We start from the raw sequence: 15,366 nt of genomic DNA, 5'->3' as shown, positions 1-15,366 counted from the left end.
GAATCGATTTCACAAATTGGATAATAAATCTACACGAAACAATTTGCAGTCACTCAAAGTTATGTAAAAGTTAAAGTCTATAGCTATAGCACAAGGAGCATGTGAACTCATCTAGATGACACCTTTGACATAACCCATGAAGTTATTCAGTGATAGTATAACAGTAAAATGCGTAGTGCTCAGTCCAATTGACAGAAATTTCATCAAGTCTGAGCCTATCACTCCTGTTTTTATGCTTCCAAGTCACAACAAGAAGTAGATATTCTTACAAAAGACTTTTCTTAAATGTTCGCATAAACAAGTGGGGCATCAACAGAATAAAGTCAATAAGGGATCCTAGCAAAGAGTTTCTTCTAGTTGCTAGATTGTCTGCTACAATGTTCATTTCCATGGAGTCCAAAAAAGGAAAAAACTATGTATATAAATAAGTTTACAAATTTATCTGTATAAATCAAAGTGGTAGTTAGTTTGTGATTAGATGATATTACTTATCCAAACAAATGTTCTTTCTTGATAAATCATTCTCAGTGCTTCATTTAATACCCAGGTTTAACATCATTTTACTTCAAAGAAGATGAAAACTTCTCAACTATCCCGATATCTTGACAAATTTTTTCTTATAAAGTGAAAACTTATAACATCCACAAGTTTAATGCCCACTGAGGAACCAATTTATAATATATGCAAGTTCTATTCAATGATTACTGGAATATATATGGTACACAAAAATCCTCCACATATCATTTACAAGAGGCATGGCCAAGAAAAGAAGTAACTTCAAACCCTATGAATGTTGCATGATAATTACTCTTTTTGAAGCGCCTAACTCTTTTTCCCCTATGCTGCTTCAAATCTAATCCAAGAGCAAGAATAAGACGCCTCAAGAATGAAACATGACATTGCCGTTGCTAAAAAGGCTTGAATGTCTTCTACAACTCATTAAAATACTGTTCCATTAAGAATTTTGCCCCCAAAAAATGTTTAAACTTCGATCTCATTTTGACGAAGACTAGACACGATCTTAACCATCCACAACCAATAAAATGAATAGCTAAACATATAGCAGACAACCAAATTTCATTCAGATGTTTACTTGTGTGGCTTTATATGAGGGTACAATCCTAATAGGTGTTCTGGCATGAAGTCGTGTCGCGTCAAGATTCCAACAATTGGAGGCCTCTGCAATAAGCAGACAGAGCAACATTCTAGTAATTATACTTTCGGGAATATGTAAGGCTATAAAGGGTTAACATAAGCTTCCTATTGGAAAAAGAATAAAAATACGCATTAAAAGAAATTAAGAGAGAGATCTTACCCCTTGACTCTTTGGAACAACACACATATGCCTGAGCCCGAGTTGCCGGAAAAGGACAGCAGCTTTGGCAAGTGACATTGTTTCAACCACTGTGTATGGGGATGTATTGGTAATTGGATGGAGATCAATGTACATTTCCATCTCTTCCTGTTCAATATCTAGATCATCTAGTTTGATTCCCTTCCCTGAGCCAGCCTTGGCAAAATCAAATGCTGCAAATCTTCGCAATATCTCTTCTCCAGCAAGTATTTTGTCCTTGGAAAAAACTTTTCCCTTGAGGAGAACAAGCAAATGAGACCTCAAGACAACCCCACATAATTCTGGTGCATCTGAGAAAGGTGGATCATCAACCACAGGGAATCCATTATGCCCTGTTGTTCTCAGAGCATGTAATATAGTCTCAACCTTTTCAACACCGGAAAAGGTTATCAATGGACCAGTGACAACATCCAGTGCGACTAACTGCCGCATGTAAGGTTCTGCATGGGCCTCCATATAAGGAAATCCCTTTAATTTCACTATTTGATCATAGACACCTTTGTTAAAATTATCAGCCACGGTCTTTGAAATAAGGAGAACCAACATGACAAGGGGCAGAAGGTACAAATCATTAGTAAGCTCAAGCAGTATTACACACAGGGAAACTGTCATTCTCATGGTGCCACCAAGGAAGGATGCGGCTCCAAGTAGGGCAAAGAGACCAGTATCAAGTTTGGAAATGGACTCAAATAATCTTCCTACTAAACGGCCATAGCAAGCACCAGCTAGTATGACAGGGATGAAGAGACCAGAGGGAATAGCAATCCCATAGGTTATAATTCCCAGGCAGAAGACAGCAGCAAAGAAGATGACCAGAGAAGAAATATGAAATTCTTTTGCTGTACTGGTGCTCATTAAATTTCGGATAGCATCGTCATTAGTATTCAGAAAGAGAGAGGCAAGATCATTGTAGTAACCTGACGGGCACTGGAAGCTTTTATAGTTGCCAGATGCATCAGTACTGGGACAGCTAACAGATGAATCAGTAGGGCAGGGGATGCACTGTGCAAACCACGGCAGGCCATAAGAACAACATGATGTTAGGAGGGCGATAGTGACAACAAGTAAGATTTTAAAGGCAGCACCTCTCCTGTAGCAGCAGAAATAGTAAACAATTGGGTTTAGTATCAGAACAAAATATGAATTACAAATAAATAAAGCCATGGATTATCATCACCACAAACGTTTCATCAGTGTATAATTGAATAAAAAATGGTATAAAATCCATCAAGAAGCTCAATAGTGAGGAAGGGGGTATTTTTTCTTAAAACAAAGTTAAAAGCACAGATGATTACCCAATGCTGTTGTGCCACTACTAATATTTGTGACCTATCTCATGTGAAAAATGTAATATCTGTGATCAAATTAGAAGACATACTCATTTATGATGCTATAAACACGAAGGACCTTGTCCACCAGATAATTATAAAAGCTTCCAAAAATGCCTCCAATGATTCCTAAAAGTAGGACAGCTAATATATCTGAACTGCTGTATGTAACTATTGCTGCACTGACATCATACATTATCAGACCACCTTCACCAAATAATCCACAGCTTCCAGAAGAGCAAAGCTGTATAAAAGCTCTCAAGACTATAGCAACCACTGCTGTTGTGAAAAATGTTCTCCAAAGAAGAGCACTCCGCCACCTGAACGGTGTCAAATGAAAGATATGTCATTGATTGTCAAAACAACCCCAAAACCTAACTTTGAAATACACCCTGAAAATTAGTTACTATGTATGCTTCCTATTAATAAAACATTTCCTTGGCTTGAGTTTCCCAAGCAGTTGCGTAATCTAATTAAGATAAAATATTATTGAAGCAAATGCATATTTGAATAGAGCCAAGAGCTTCTAACTTATTGCCACATTCAAAGAATGACTATGCAGCAAAATAAACAAAAATACAAGAGATAGAGGTACCATTAACTTATTGCCATATTCAATGAATGACTATGCAGCAAAATAAACAAAAATACAAGAGATAGAGGTACCATGAAGCTGCCTCTTCAAGAGCAAAGAGGACACCACCAACTGGAGCACGAAAGGCAGCAGCCACACCAGCTGCAGCTCCACAAGTGATCAAGTCTCTTCTATCCCGATCATTTTTAAAATATCTCAGCCATCTCCATGTCAAATGGTATTTACGAGAGCCCCCTTGCCCAAGCAAAGAGGCTATGCAAGCACCTGTGTGAACCATTGGCCCTTCTTTACCCACAACAAATCCAGCAGACACACCAAGCACAGAACCAAAAATCTGCATATATATTAAGTAATATCACATAAAATCCAAACAGCCCAGGAAAATAGAAAAGCAGAAAAGATGAGAATACAATCAATATTCCCATATAGGTAAATATTTATTTTCATAAGGAAGAATTATAAATCAATACCACTAACACTTTGATTGAGGCTTTCACACAACAAAGTGATTGTGTTAGAGACCTAGAATGAATTGGATAGCACTTCCCCTGTTTTCTTTATATTCACCAATACTTCAACAACAATAGCAACGTAATTCTAGTATTTCAACTCAGCAAACAAATACAAAGCTAATACTTAATCTCAATGAGCAAACATCACATTTCTGCATTCGTGGAATTCTATAATAAATTGGATAGCTCATTACAACTTGATTAATAAAAAGAAGATAACAGCAACATACTAAATTAACAAGATAGAAGTCGACAATCCGAGGTCCCTAGGCATTTCAAGAGGCCTGTGCTCTCCCATTGTTTACCCTACTCGTTAATTTTCTGCTTACCCTTCTCTAACTGATTTCCACCCTTTTTGTTCCTCATCAATTCCCCCTCTCTCTTCCTAGTGCCACGTGTCCTTATTGCCTCAAAATGCCCCAGAACATTTTGTTTTGCTAATTGCTCCAATCCTTTGCTGCTAATTGGAATGCTCTCCTCTCCCTTGCTGCTAAGCGACTTATTGCTGCTATGCTCCATTCTTCTTAGCTTCTTCATTTTGCAAGGGACATACACTTGAGATCTAACATTTCTCCTCCTATCAAGAGATACCTTGCCCTCAAGGTGAAAATGAGGAAAAAGATGTTTGAAAATTGTATAATTTTCGCACAAATCCTCACAAGAGGTAGATCCTTCCATCTCACCAAAAGTTCCAGGTCTCCTAAAGCTGAATAACGATAAGCCAAGATGTCCAAAGGTGTAGCTCTAATTCTCCATCTTCAGTCATATAATCAGGAAGCGATTGGGTAATCATAGTAGGTCCAAGCTGCTTCTTCAGCTACGAGACATGAAAGACGGGATGAATTTTGACAATAGGAGGCAGTGAAAGACGATATGCTACAGTACCCACTTTCTCCACAATTTCATAAGGCTCGTAAAGGTGCGGGTTGAGTTTCTTATTTGGTCTAGTGGCCAATGAGCAGAAACGATATGGTTGAAACTTTAGGAAAACATGATCCCCCACCTCAAAATGAACTTCTCGTCGTTTCCTATTTGCAAATTTTTCCATTCTATTTTGAGCCTGTTGTAAATTCTCCTTTAACTCATCAAGGATGGCATTATGCTCTCGAATCAAGACGTTAACTTTTTCTATCTTTGACTCTTCTTCTACCGAACTTAATAGTGTCAGTGGGTCTCTTCCATAGAGAGCCTTAAAAGGAGACATACCCGTAGAGTTGTTGTAGGTAGTGTTGAACTAATATTCAACCCAAGGTAGCCAATTTGGCCACCATTTGGGCTATCGAGAGCAGAAACATTGTAAGTAGGTTTCAAGACTCCTATTTGCCACCTCTATCTGACCATCCAACTGAGGATGGAAAGCTGAACTAAACTTCAAAGCAATTCCGACTACCTTAAACAACTCTCCTCAAAACTGGCTAAGAAAAACTCTGTCACGATCTAAAACTATAGAACGAGGAAAGCCATTTAGCTTCACCATTTCACTGATGAACTTACGAGCCACCTTAACTATTGTAAAAAGGTGTCGAAGGGCTATAAAATGGTTGTACTTTGTTAGGCGATCTACCACGACTAAAATGGAAACTCCTCTCACTGTTTTCAGCAACCTGATTACAAAATCAATTGAGATATCTTCCTAAACCTTGAAAGGTAAAGGAAGCGGCTAGAGTAAGCCTCCTGGGGATAGCATCTCATATTTCATTCTTTGGCAGATATCACATTCTGACACATTTTTTGACATCTGTCTTAATCCCTTCCCAAAACAAAATTGCAGAAATCCGCTTCAAAGTCCGAAGAACCAAGAATGTCCCCTAAGAGGTGATGAGTGAAAATCAAATAAAAACTGAGGAATGTAGACTAAGTTTCGTGAAAGAACAAGCCTCCTTTGTAGAATAGTCTTCCTTTCTTCAATTTGTAGCCTAGATGCGCATTTACTCTGCTCAATAGATCATGAATGATTTTTTGAAGATGCGTGTCTTCAGCTACTTCTTTTTCAATGCCTTATAACCCCACCATGTGAACTGTCGTAACTGCCCATAGCCTTTCTTCGAAATTTGGATTACGAGATAGCGTATCCACTGCTTTATTTTCACATCCCAACATTTTCATGACCCACTTCTGTTGATCACTGTTGATAACACTCTGATCTTTTAAGAACTTCAAGCTGTGTTGATCAGTTCTAACTTTGCAATGTTGTCTCAATAGATGATGCCTTTTTGGAACGCCATAACAATGGCCATCAGCTCCCTTTTGTATACCAATTTGCTTTCGTTTCTAATAGACAACGCCTTACTCAAGAAAGAAATAGGACGACCATCTTGCATTATACAGCCTTTACACCAAATCCCAAAACATTAGTCTCAAAAACGAACTCTTTCGAAAAATCAGGCAGCATGAGTACAAAAACCGTCATTATTGTTGTTTTTAACTTGTTGAAAGCTTCTACAACTTCTTCATTCCACACAAAAGCATCTTTTTTTAATAAACAAGTGAGGAGCTCTACAATCTTCCTATATCCCTTCACGAAATGCCTATAATAGCCTGTTAAGCCTAAGAATCCCCTAAGTTCCCTTAAATCCTTTAGATAGGCCAATCTTGCATCGCCTAAATTTTTTCGAGTCAACTTCGACTCCCCTGTTAACACAATATGACCCAAATAATCTATTACGATCCTTTTCGAATGCACATTTCTTCAAATTAACGACCAATTTGTGATCCTTCAATAACTCTAAGACAACCCGCAAGTGTCTCAGGTGATCCTCCATTTAACTGCTATAAACTAGAATGTCATCAAAGAAGACTAGTACAAATCTTTTTAAATACGGCCGAAAGATCTTATTCATTAAACTCTGAAAGGGCGTCGACACGTTCGAGAGTCCAAATGGCATTACAAGAAATTCATAATGACCGACGTGAGAGCAAAGGATGGTTTTCTCCACATCCTTCTCCCTTACACGAATCTAATGATAACCTGATTTTAGATCCAATTTGCTGAACAAGTTGCTTCGACTAATTCATCAAGCAACTCATCTATGATCGGAATTAGAAATTTGTCAGGTATCATTATTTTATTCAAGGCTCGGTAGTCAACACAAAATCGTCACCTACCATCTTTCTTTTTTACCAACAATATGGAGCTTGAAAACGAGTTGACACTCGGTCAAATCACCCCTGTTGTTATCATCTCCTTGACTATATTCTCGGTTTCATTCTTCTAGAAATACGGATACCGATAAGATCGTATATTTGGAGGTTGGGTAGATGGAAGGAGTCGTATTGCATGGTCGTGTACTCTTTTAGGCAGTAGTCCAAATGACTTCCTAAATAATGTCTTATATTCTTCTAACAAGCTTCTAAGTCTAGGCTTTGTTTCAACCTCTGTATTCTCCTTAGCATGTGTCACTCCCCTGTATTCCAATCAGAAACCTTCTCCCCCCACTTTGACTAAATTCACCACTGTCTTCAACGAAGATTCTAGTCGATTTAAGGATGTATCCCCTTTCAATTTAGCCCTCTTCCCTTTTCAATCAAAAGTCATCGTCTGCAATCTCCAATTCACTTTCATCTCACCTAACCTATATAACCAGTCTATGCCAAGTATAATGTCTATGCTTCCCAATTCGAAAAGGAAGAAATTCAGCTTCACAATCATCCCTTGAAATTGAAGCTCCACTGAATCACATCTGCCCACGCCCTTCACTCTTCTCTCATCTCCTAACATGACAACAAAATGGACTGGTGTCATGGGAATCCTTAATTCCTCCACGAAAGCTCTTGAAATGAAATTGTGAGTGACCCTACTAGCCAATAAAATCACCACTTCCTTACCCTTCAAAAACCCGACAAACTTCATAGTTTTCAATGTGTTAAATCTTACCACCGAGCTCTAATTCAATGTCAATTCCATCTCCCTTTCATGGTTGGTTCCTCATCTTCACCGGCATCTAACTCTTCTTCTTCTTCACCTTCCGAAGCAATCATGACCCGGAATTGACGAAACTTGCACTTGTGACCCGAAGTAAACTTCTCGTCGTATCTGAAACAAAAACCTTTCTCAAACTTCAGTTAGAATTCCTCATCAGAGAGACGATGAAGATACTGTCGCAACGTGGAAAAGTGGCATAGGAGCTACTCACTCCTCGAGACATCACTAGTGTGGCTAAGCAATTATGGTTTTCATTTCTTAAGGCTTGTGTATTTTGTGAATGGGTTGGTAATTGGGTAGGAGTTGTTTGGGTCAAGTTGGTATAAAATGGATTGGGCTTGGTATTGGATTGAGATTAGTAAGTTATTAGACTATTGGATTGGGTCAAAGTCATAGCCCAGTGGATCGTGGGGCTAGATATGTTGGTGAGTTGGGCTGAGCGAGAGGAGTGGGTGTTTTGGGCTTTAGAATTTAAGCATTTATAATAAGTTCCGGGTCAGGCGTCTATCACCAAGTTCTTTTAAATTTCTTGTGCCCGAATCATGGCTTCTTTTCAGGTGGTCGGTCAAAAAAGTTTTACTTCAACACTCACCGTTCTCCTTAAACCATTCATAAACGCCGACAATAATACTTCTTCTCATGCATCTCCGAGCAGTGCCGAAATTGCATCAAAATCACTCTAATACTCTTTCCACAGTACCAAAATACATTGCGCCATTAAATCCTGTACAAAGAACCTTCCAGAATTTAACGGAAATTACTGAAAAATATTGTTCTGCCCTAAAAATTCACCCAACTAGATCTTCGCTCATGAACACTGGTAGCTCCAGATGGTGATGCATTACTTCCTCACGTACCCCCCCAGTATTTTCATTTGCCTCCTCTCGTAGTTCTCTCTCAGTTTCCACTTGCTTTGGCTCTTCTGTTGTACACGGTGGTGATGGTGTGGTCGTCTTCACTGATGTTGAATGAGAGGGTGACGATGGACCCCCAATTAGAGTCTTCCCTTTGTTGGTCACTGCTTCATCTCTCACCGCCAATAGCTCCCCAACTCACGTAAGTATTCCTTCATGGTCTCCATTGCTTTTTTCACCCCCTACAAACGTCCATAGACAACTTGTATGTTCCCATTCATCTCCCCTATCTTGTTGTCAAACTCCACCATCCTTCCTTTCACAGATTCCAGCTCCTTCTCCATTCCATCCACGTTAACTTCCATCCTCGTCATTTGGCTCTAATACCAAATTTGTTAGAGACCAAGAATGAATTGGACAGCACTTCCTCTGTTTTCTTTATATTCACCAATACTTCAACAACAATAGCAACATAATTCTGGTATTTCAACTTAGCAAACAAATACAAAGCTAATACTCAATCTCAATGAAGCAAACATCACTTTTCTGCATTACTTGAATTTTATAATAAATTGGATAGTTCATTACAACTTGATTAATAATAAGAAGAGAACAACAACATACTGAATAACAAAATCAAAGTTGACAATCCGAGGTCCCCAAGCATTTCGAGAGGCCTATGCTCTCCCACTGCTTACCTTACTCGTTAATTTTCTGCTTACCCTTCTCTAACTAATTTCCACCCTTTTTGTTCCTCATCAATTCCCCATCTCTCTTCCTAGTGCCACGTGTCCTTATTGCCCCAAAATGCCCCAGCACATTTTGTTTTGCTAATTGCTCCAATCCTTTGTTGTCAACTGGAATACTCTCCTCTCCCTTGCTGCTATACAACTTACTGTTGTTGTGCTCCATTCTTCTTAGCTTCTTTTTCATTTTGCAAGAGACATACACGCGAGATCTAACAGATTGTAACATCTCTGGTCTAATAGTCTGACTCACTATCAAGATATTATCTATTTTGGATATACAGTTCATCATGGTTTTACTTCTGAGTTTTGCAACCCAAAACACATCTTGACAGTTTAAAGAGCTCGCAAGCTATTTAACCAGTTTAATTTTTTCATCCTTAAGCGATATGGGATGTACAAACAGACCTAATATCTCTCATATTTTTCCAATGTAGGATTTGCCTAAGGATGTCATATTCACCCCCCTACGGGACTCAATATCCTCACTGAATTTTACCCCACAATCACTCAAAAAGACACGCGAAGCGGCTCTGATACCATCTGTAACATCCATGGTCTAATAATCTGACTTATTATCAAAATATTATTTACTTCGGACATATAGTACATTATGGTTTTACTTCTAAACTTTGCAACCCAAAACGTGTGTTAACAATTTAAGGAACTCACAAAGTAGTTAATATGGAATGTACAGACAAACTCAACATCTCTTTCCTACTTTGCTGATGCGGGATTTGTTTAACGGTGCCATATATTAATGTAACAATTTACAATCCTAGCAGCTCTTTATGTATATTGTCCATACCTACCATACATGTTTTATAACTCCCTATCCAATTTCACACATACCATACATGCTTCATAAGTCCCCAATTCAAATTATTTCACCTATATATTAGTCCTAATCAATTATAAATTATTGTACTTAAATGACATCCTAATCTTCAAATTCAAATCTCTATTATTATCCTATTAATTATTCAAATTTTATCTTAATTATTATCATAATAAATATTCATTAAACTTATTATTATCTAATCCTAACATGCATCAACATAAGAAGAGAGCGAAGTAGAAATTTTGGCACAAAATTACAAGACACATATAAATATACATCTATTGGACTAGTCGTGATTATGAATCACAATTAGTTTCCTCCACATTCTAGTAGATCATTATATTTTAATATGTTTTTACAGCCACCCAGTCAAATACATGTATAGACAATAATGTGCACACACTTAAATAGGTGTCAAATTTTACTCACCTTTACAAAGAGAGTACCTGGAGCTAGTATTGTGTAAGCATCCACGCCATTGAGATAGGCTTTTACCTCAGGGATACCAGACCCTGCTGCTGCAGGAGCAATAAAAGCACACAGAGCTCCAGCTGCAGCAGCCAAACCTATATTGCATCCCGCATAAACAGCAAATGCCTTAAAATATCTGCATCATTATCATTATCATATAACAGTTATACAGCCAATTGAATATAAAACTCGCAGACAGAATTAAATTAAAGAAAGCAAGCTATTATATCATCGTTCTGCTTTCTTATCGGTGAACTAGTAAGCAACCAGGTTGAATTAAACTACAATTATTGATAGACATGTCTAATGAAAGGCAACGTCTATGTAAATTGTTTCCTAAAACAATTTTAATGTGGCAAAATAAAAACAAAAGTACCTCATATATGGAAGTCTAGCTGCATTTAAAAGAAGGCAAGCTTACTTTTTGTCGGTAATGAAATCCGTAGTGACAAGCAGCTTAAAGCCAGATATGTTCTCCACTGCAATATTGTTGAAGATGCCAACAAGTCCAGTGAATAGCCCTATACAAAGGGCAAATGCCCACTTGAGTATTACATATTGGAATATCTGAACCTTGCTCCTGGATCTCCAATCTTGCTTAAATAACTCATTTTCCACGATCCTGCAAAAAAAAAAAAAAGTAGCGAAATTTAAGCAGAAAGAATAGCAATTGTCGCCTAAAATGAAGGGAATATACAAGAAGTTACTCGTAGTCAAGGCTTTCAATGGGGCAAACGTTGGCACCAACAATGGCAATCTGAGAAGTGGTGTTGACCCTTTTTAACAACAGTGGTTGAATGTAAGATGCAGTAGTCTCAGTCTCCTTCCAATCCATCAGTTGATCATTTTCAATGTCCCGCCCATCCATATCACACTCATGATTTGCACTATTCTGTCTATCCATGTATGATTGTTTCAACTTTCCCTGCAACCTGCTAAATCTTAGATTTAAAAGAGAGAAAACACAACAGGGTTGAGAATTGAGATCATATGATTTACATATATTTCTACTGATTGATGCTCCCAACCCAAGAAGATAATCTCATGAATGGTTTTTGTATAGAACAAGTTAAACAAGACAGAAAAAGAGACGGGAAGGGTTTGCATAAACGATGATGATTATGATCTAAAACATGATTAAGAAAAAGGAGTGAAGGATCAAAGGAACAAGTAAGCGCAGAATGTGATGGAAATGGAAAGTTATTTTAGACCATAAAATAAAGGCCAAACGACAATTTTCCATCCAATTTTTTGTCCACACTCAAAGCGCACACACAATAGAAAAAAAATTTAAACATTAAACCATATGCTAACTACTCTTACAATTTTTAGTTAGAAACTGAAGTTAAATCGTTATTTTATCTATAAACCTTAAAACCTTATAAATTAATATTATTTTTTTCTCTTAATTTAGAAAACTAACAATTTCCTCTTCATATTTAAACTTTAAAAAATTCACTTTTCCTGTTTTTAAGGTTCATCTTCGGTGACTTAGAAGATCCTATCAATGATCAGGAAGAAGCCACAGTCTTCTTCGACAAAGGATGGCTCTTTATCGTTCAAATCTGATTAACGAAATATCGTCTAGATTGAGAAAAAACAACAAAAAATGACATTTTGTCATCCTTCATGGTGGTGGGTGGCCATCCTTCCTGACCGAATCTAAAATATGGGTGAAAAGAGTTGACTATCAGTCAGAATGATGGTAATCAAAAAAAGAAAACAAATTATATAAGTAAAATCTAAACTTTTTAAACTTTGAAAATAAGGTGAAGTATTATTTAATTAAAATCATGAGAGAAAATTATATAAATTTTAAGATTTTAGAGTTTAAAAATAAAATGATAATTTTATCTTTTATTTTTAATTAAATTTTTTAATGTTAATTAGTTTACACATGTATATGTTTAAATTTTTATTTACCATTAATATAATTTTGAAAATAAACTAAAATTTTGGTGGAAAATGACCATTTGACCTACAATAAAATTTCTTTGGTGGGTGGCTGGGAAAAAATATTTTTATGATTTGTCAAAGTCCAAATCCTCCTAAGTTGAAAACGTGACTTGGTAGTGGAGTGCACGTGAAAGTCACTTTACATTTAATACTATAAAAATAACACTATTTTATCACCTAATTGTAATTGATTTTGATTGGGAGATATTTTAATTCAGTAATGACTTGAGCAAACAAGATAAATGAAATTGGGGTAACTGGTCCAATTCACGTGCATTATTTAGAAATAAAATATTTCAGTTTTTTAATTATAAAATATAAAATATAAGTGATAATAATACCAACCCACCTCTAATGTTTAATAAAATATTAAAAAAATTTTAAAAATTTAAATTTAAATTTTTATTATATTTATAAAATCTTAACATATCTAATATATTAATTATAAATTTCATAAGCATATTTCAAATTAACTTATTTAATTAATACAGGCAAAATTTTTTTAAATAATAATAATAATAATAATAAGGTCCCATGTAGTGTTTATCATCCTTATCTTTTCAACTGTAAATTTTATTTTATTTATTGATTTCACACAACTGAACAAGTTGTATTTTATTTACTTTTGAACGACTGTAATTAATGCATTTAATATATTTTTAGAAAAATAAAAAATAAAGAAATTTATCTTTTTGGATTTTTTTTTTTTGGGGTTTTGTTTAATAAAAGGATAAGAGGGCGGGAATGAATAATCATAAAATCTGACGACAGATTAGAAAGTGAGGTAAGGATGACAAACAGTGTTAGGCCTCGAGAAGATAAAACCTGCCCCAGTTCCCACAATCTTGAGCATATCATATATCAAACATGTGGACGAGACCCCACGGATGCACTATTTTATTTATTTATTACTCATAAATTTGTTTGTTTTATATCAGTCAGACGCAAAATTTTAAATAACTGTTCTCACCTGGTGGCTTTTTGTCCTTTAGTACTGTCTCGGCTAGGTAATCAAGTAGTATATTATATTAAAGAGGGAAAAGTATTATTTTTCATCTAAATTTTAGTTCATTCTTAAACCTATATTTACGAGAGATAAAAAATTTTAATTCTCACCTATAGTCAAATTGTTATCCAAAATTTTAGTTAGAGACGGATAAAATCATCATTTTACTGGTAAAATTTAAAACTATAAAATTTTATCATTTTTTTCCTCCAGATTTTAAAAACTAACACTTCAACCCATTTTCAAAGTCTAAAAAGTTTAGTTTCACCCCTAGGGTTTGCTTCCTTCTCCAGCCACCACCGACAGCCGATGCATTCCACTAATCTCTCATCTCTGATTGCAAAGGACGATAAAAGATAACCCTTTGTCACCCAAATCTAGACGACAAAGCATCGTCTAGATCTGAAAGAATAGATGAAGGACGACGTCGTCGCTTCTGGATGACGCGAAAAGCAATGAAGGATGACGAAGCGTCATCCTTCGTTGTCTGGTGCGACAAAGAGATCTTTGTCTCTTCATCGCACAATACGACGAAGAGATCTCTTTATCGCACCACCGTCGTCGCACCAAGAGAAAGATAAGGTCGGAGACAATGTCGAAAGATAAAGTTGAAGAATTGAGGTGAAACTGCTATTTTTGAAAGTTATGGGGGGTGGTTGAGTTTTAAAAAATATGGAAACCTTAGGTTTGGGGGTGAAAATATTACTTTTCAAAGTTTAAAAACTTTAGGTAAAGGTGAAATGTTAATTTCTAAAACCTGGGGGGGCGGAGAGTAATTAACCTTATAACTTTTTAATATAAATAGTAAAATAACTATTTTACCCCTCCCTTTAATATAAAAAATTAACGAAAGTTTGGCTATGAGTAGGAATTGGGGTTTTTCATCTTCCGTAGATGTAGGTTTGAGAATAACTTAAAATTTGGATGGGAAATAGTCCTTTTCCCTATTGAAAATTAAAAATCGAATTTTTTATAAAGAAATTAAATTAAATGATCATTTTTATCTTTTTATTAAATGGAAATACCTATTTTTTCTATTCTTAAGCAAAAATATCTATTTTTCCTATTTCTAAATAAAAATATCCTAGATTTTTTTTAAATACCAAAATTATCTTTCACCACATCTATATAAACTCTCATACTCTTACTCTTATTATATACAGTTCTCATACCATTCAAACACTTACTCTCACTCTCATTTTTACTTAATATCAATTACTATAGATTCGTTCGGAAAGAAGAAGTTCATATTTCTAAATTCGAATCGAAAAAAGTTAAATCATGAAAAAAAAATATTTATATGAATCTTAACTCAAAACTTAATTTTATTTGTTAAATCTAATTCGTATGTCATGTAAATGAGGTATTTGACTATTAGATAATAATTTAGGAGTTAAATGAAATGTTAAAAAAATATGGAGGGTATTTTGATATTACACAATATATAAAGGATTTAAATAACATATTAAGAATAGATAGGTATATTTTGATACAAGACAATATACAAACGTGTTAAATGAAGTGTTAGATAATTATGGAACTCTAAATAAAATGTTAAAAAAATATTAGAGGTATTTTGATGTTAAACATTGTAAAAACGTTTTAAATAAATTGTTAGGAATAGATAGATGCATTTGATATAAGACAACATACAAGGATGTTGAATAAAATGTTAGATAATTATAAGGGGTAAAATAACATGTTAAAAAAATGGAGGTATTTTTATATTACATAATATATGAAAGATTTGAATAACATGTTAAGAATAAATAGATGTATTT

The 15,366-nt window shown here is 35.4% G+C and overlaps 1 protein-coding gene across 1 annotated transcript; it reads right to left on the bottom strand.

Annotated features, from left to right (window-relative positions):
- Positions 1 to 648: 648 nt before the first annotated feature.
- LOC123222025 (chloride channel protein CLC-c-like) lies at positions 649 to 11,808 on the bottom strand. The gene is made up of 7 exons (XM_044644961.1): positions 11,331 to 11,808; positions 11,045 to 11,245; positions 10,582 to 10,759; positions 3,349 to 3,611; positions 2,733 to 3,002; positions 1,316 to 2,444; positions 649 to 1,179 (listed from the first exon to the last, which is right to left on the bottom strand). Exons 1-7 carry the CDS (start codon positions 11,525 to 11,527, stop codon positions 1,090 to 1,092), a joined length of 2,328 nt encoding a protein of 775 aa, XP_044500896.1. The 5' UTR covers positions 11,528 to 11,808; the 3' UTR covers positions 649 to 1,089.
- Between the last annotated feature and the right edge of the window lie 3,558 nt (positions 11,809 to 15,366).

Source organism: Mangifera indica, chromosome 1 (genome assembly GCF_011075055.1).
Source record: "Mangifera indica cultivar Alphonso chromosome 1, CATAS_Mindica_2.1, whole genome shotgun sequence".
In the NCBI taxonomy this organism is placed as follows: Eukaryota; Viridiplantae; Streptophyta; class Magnoliopsida; order Sapindales; family Anacardiaceae; genus Mangifera; species Mangifera indica.
This window is presented reverse-complemented; position numbering and strand designations above follow the sequence as displayed.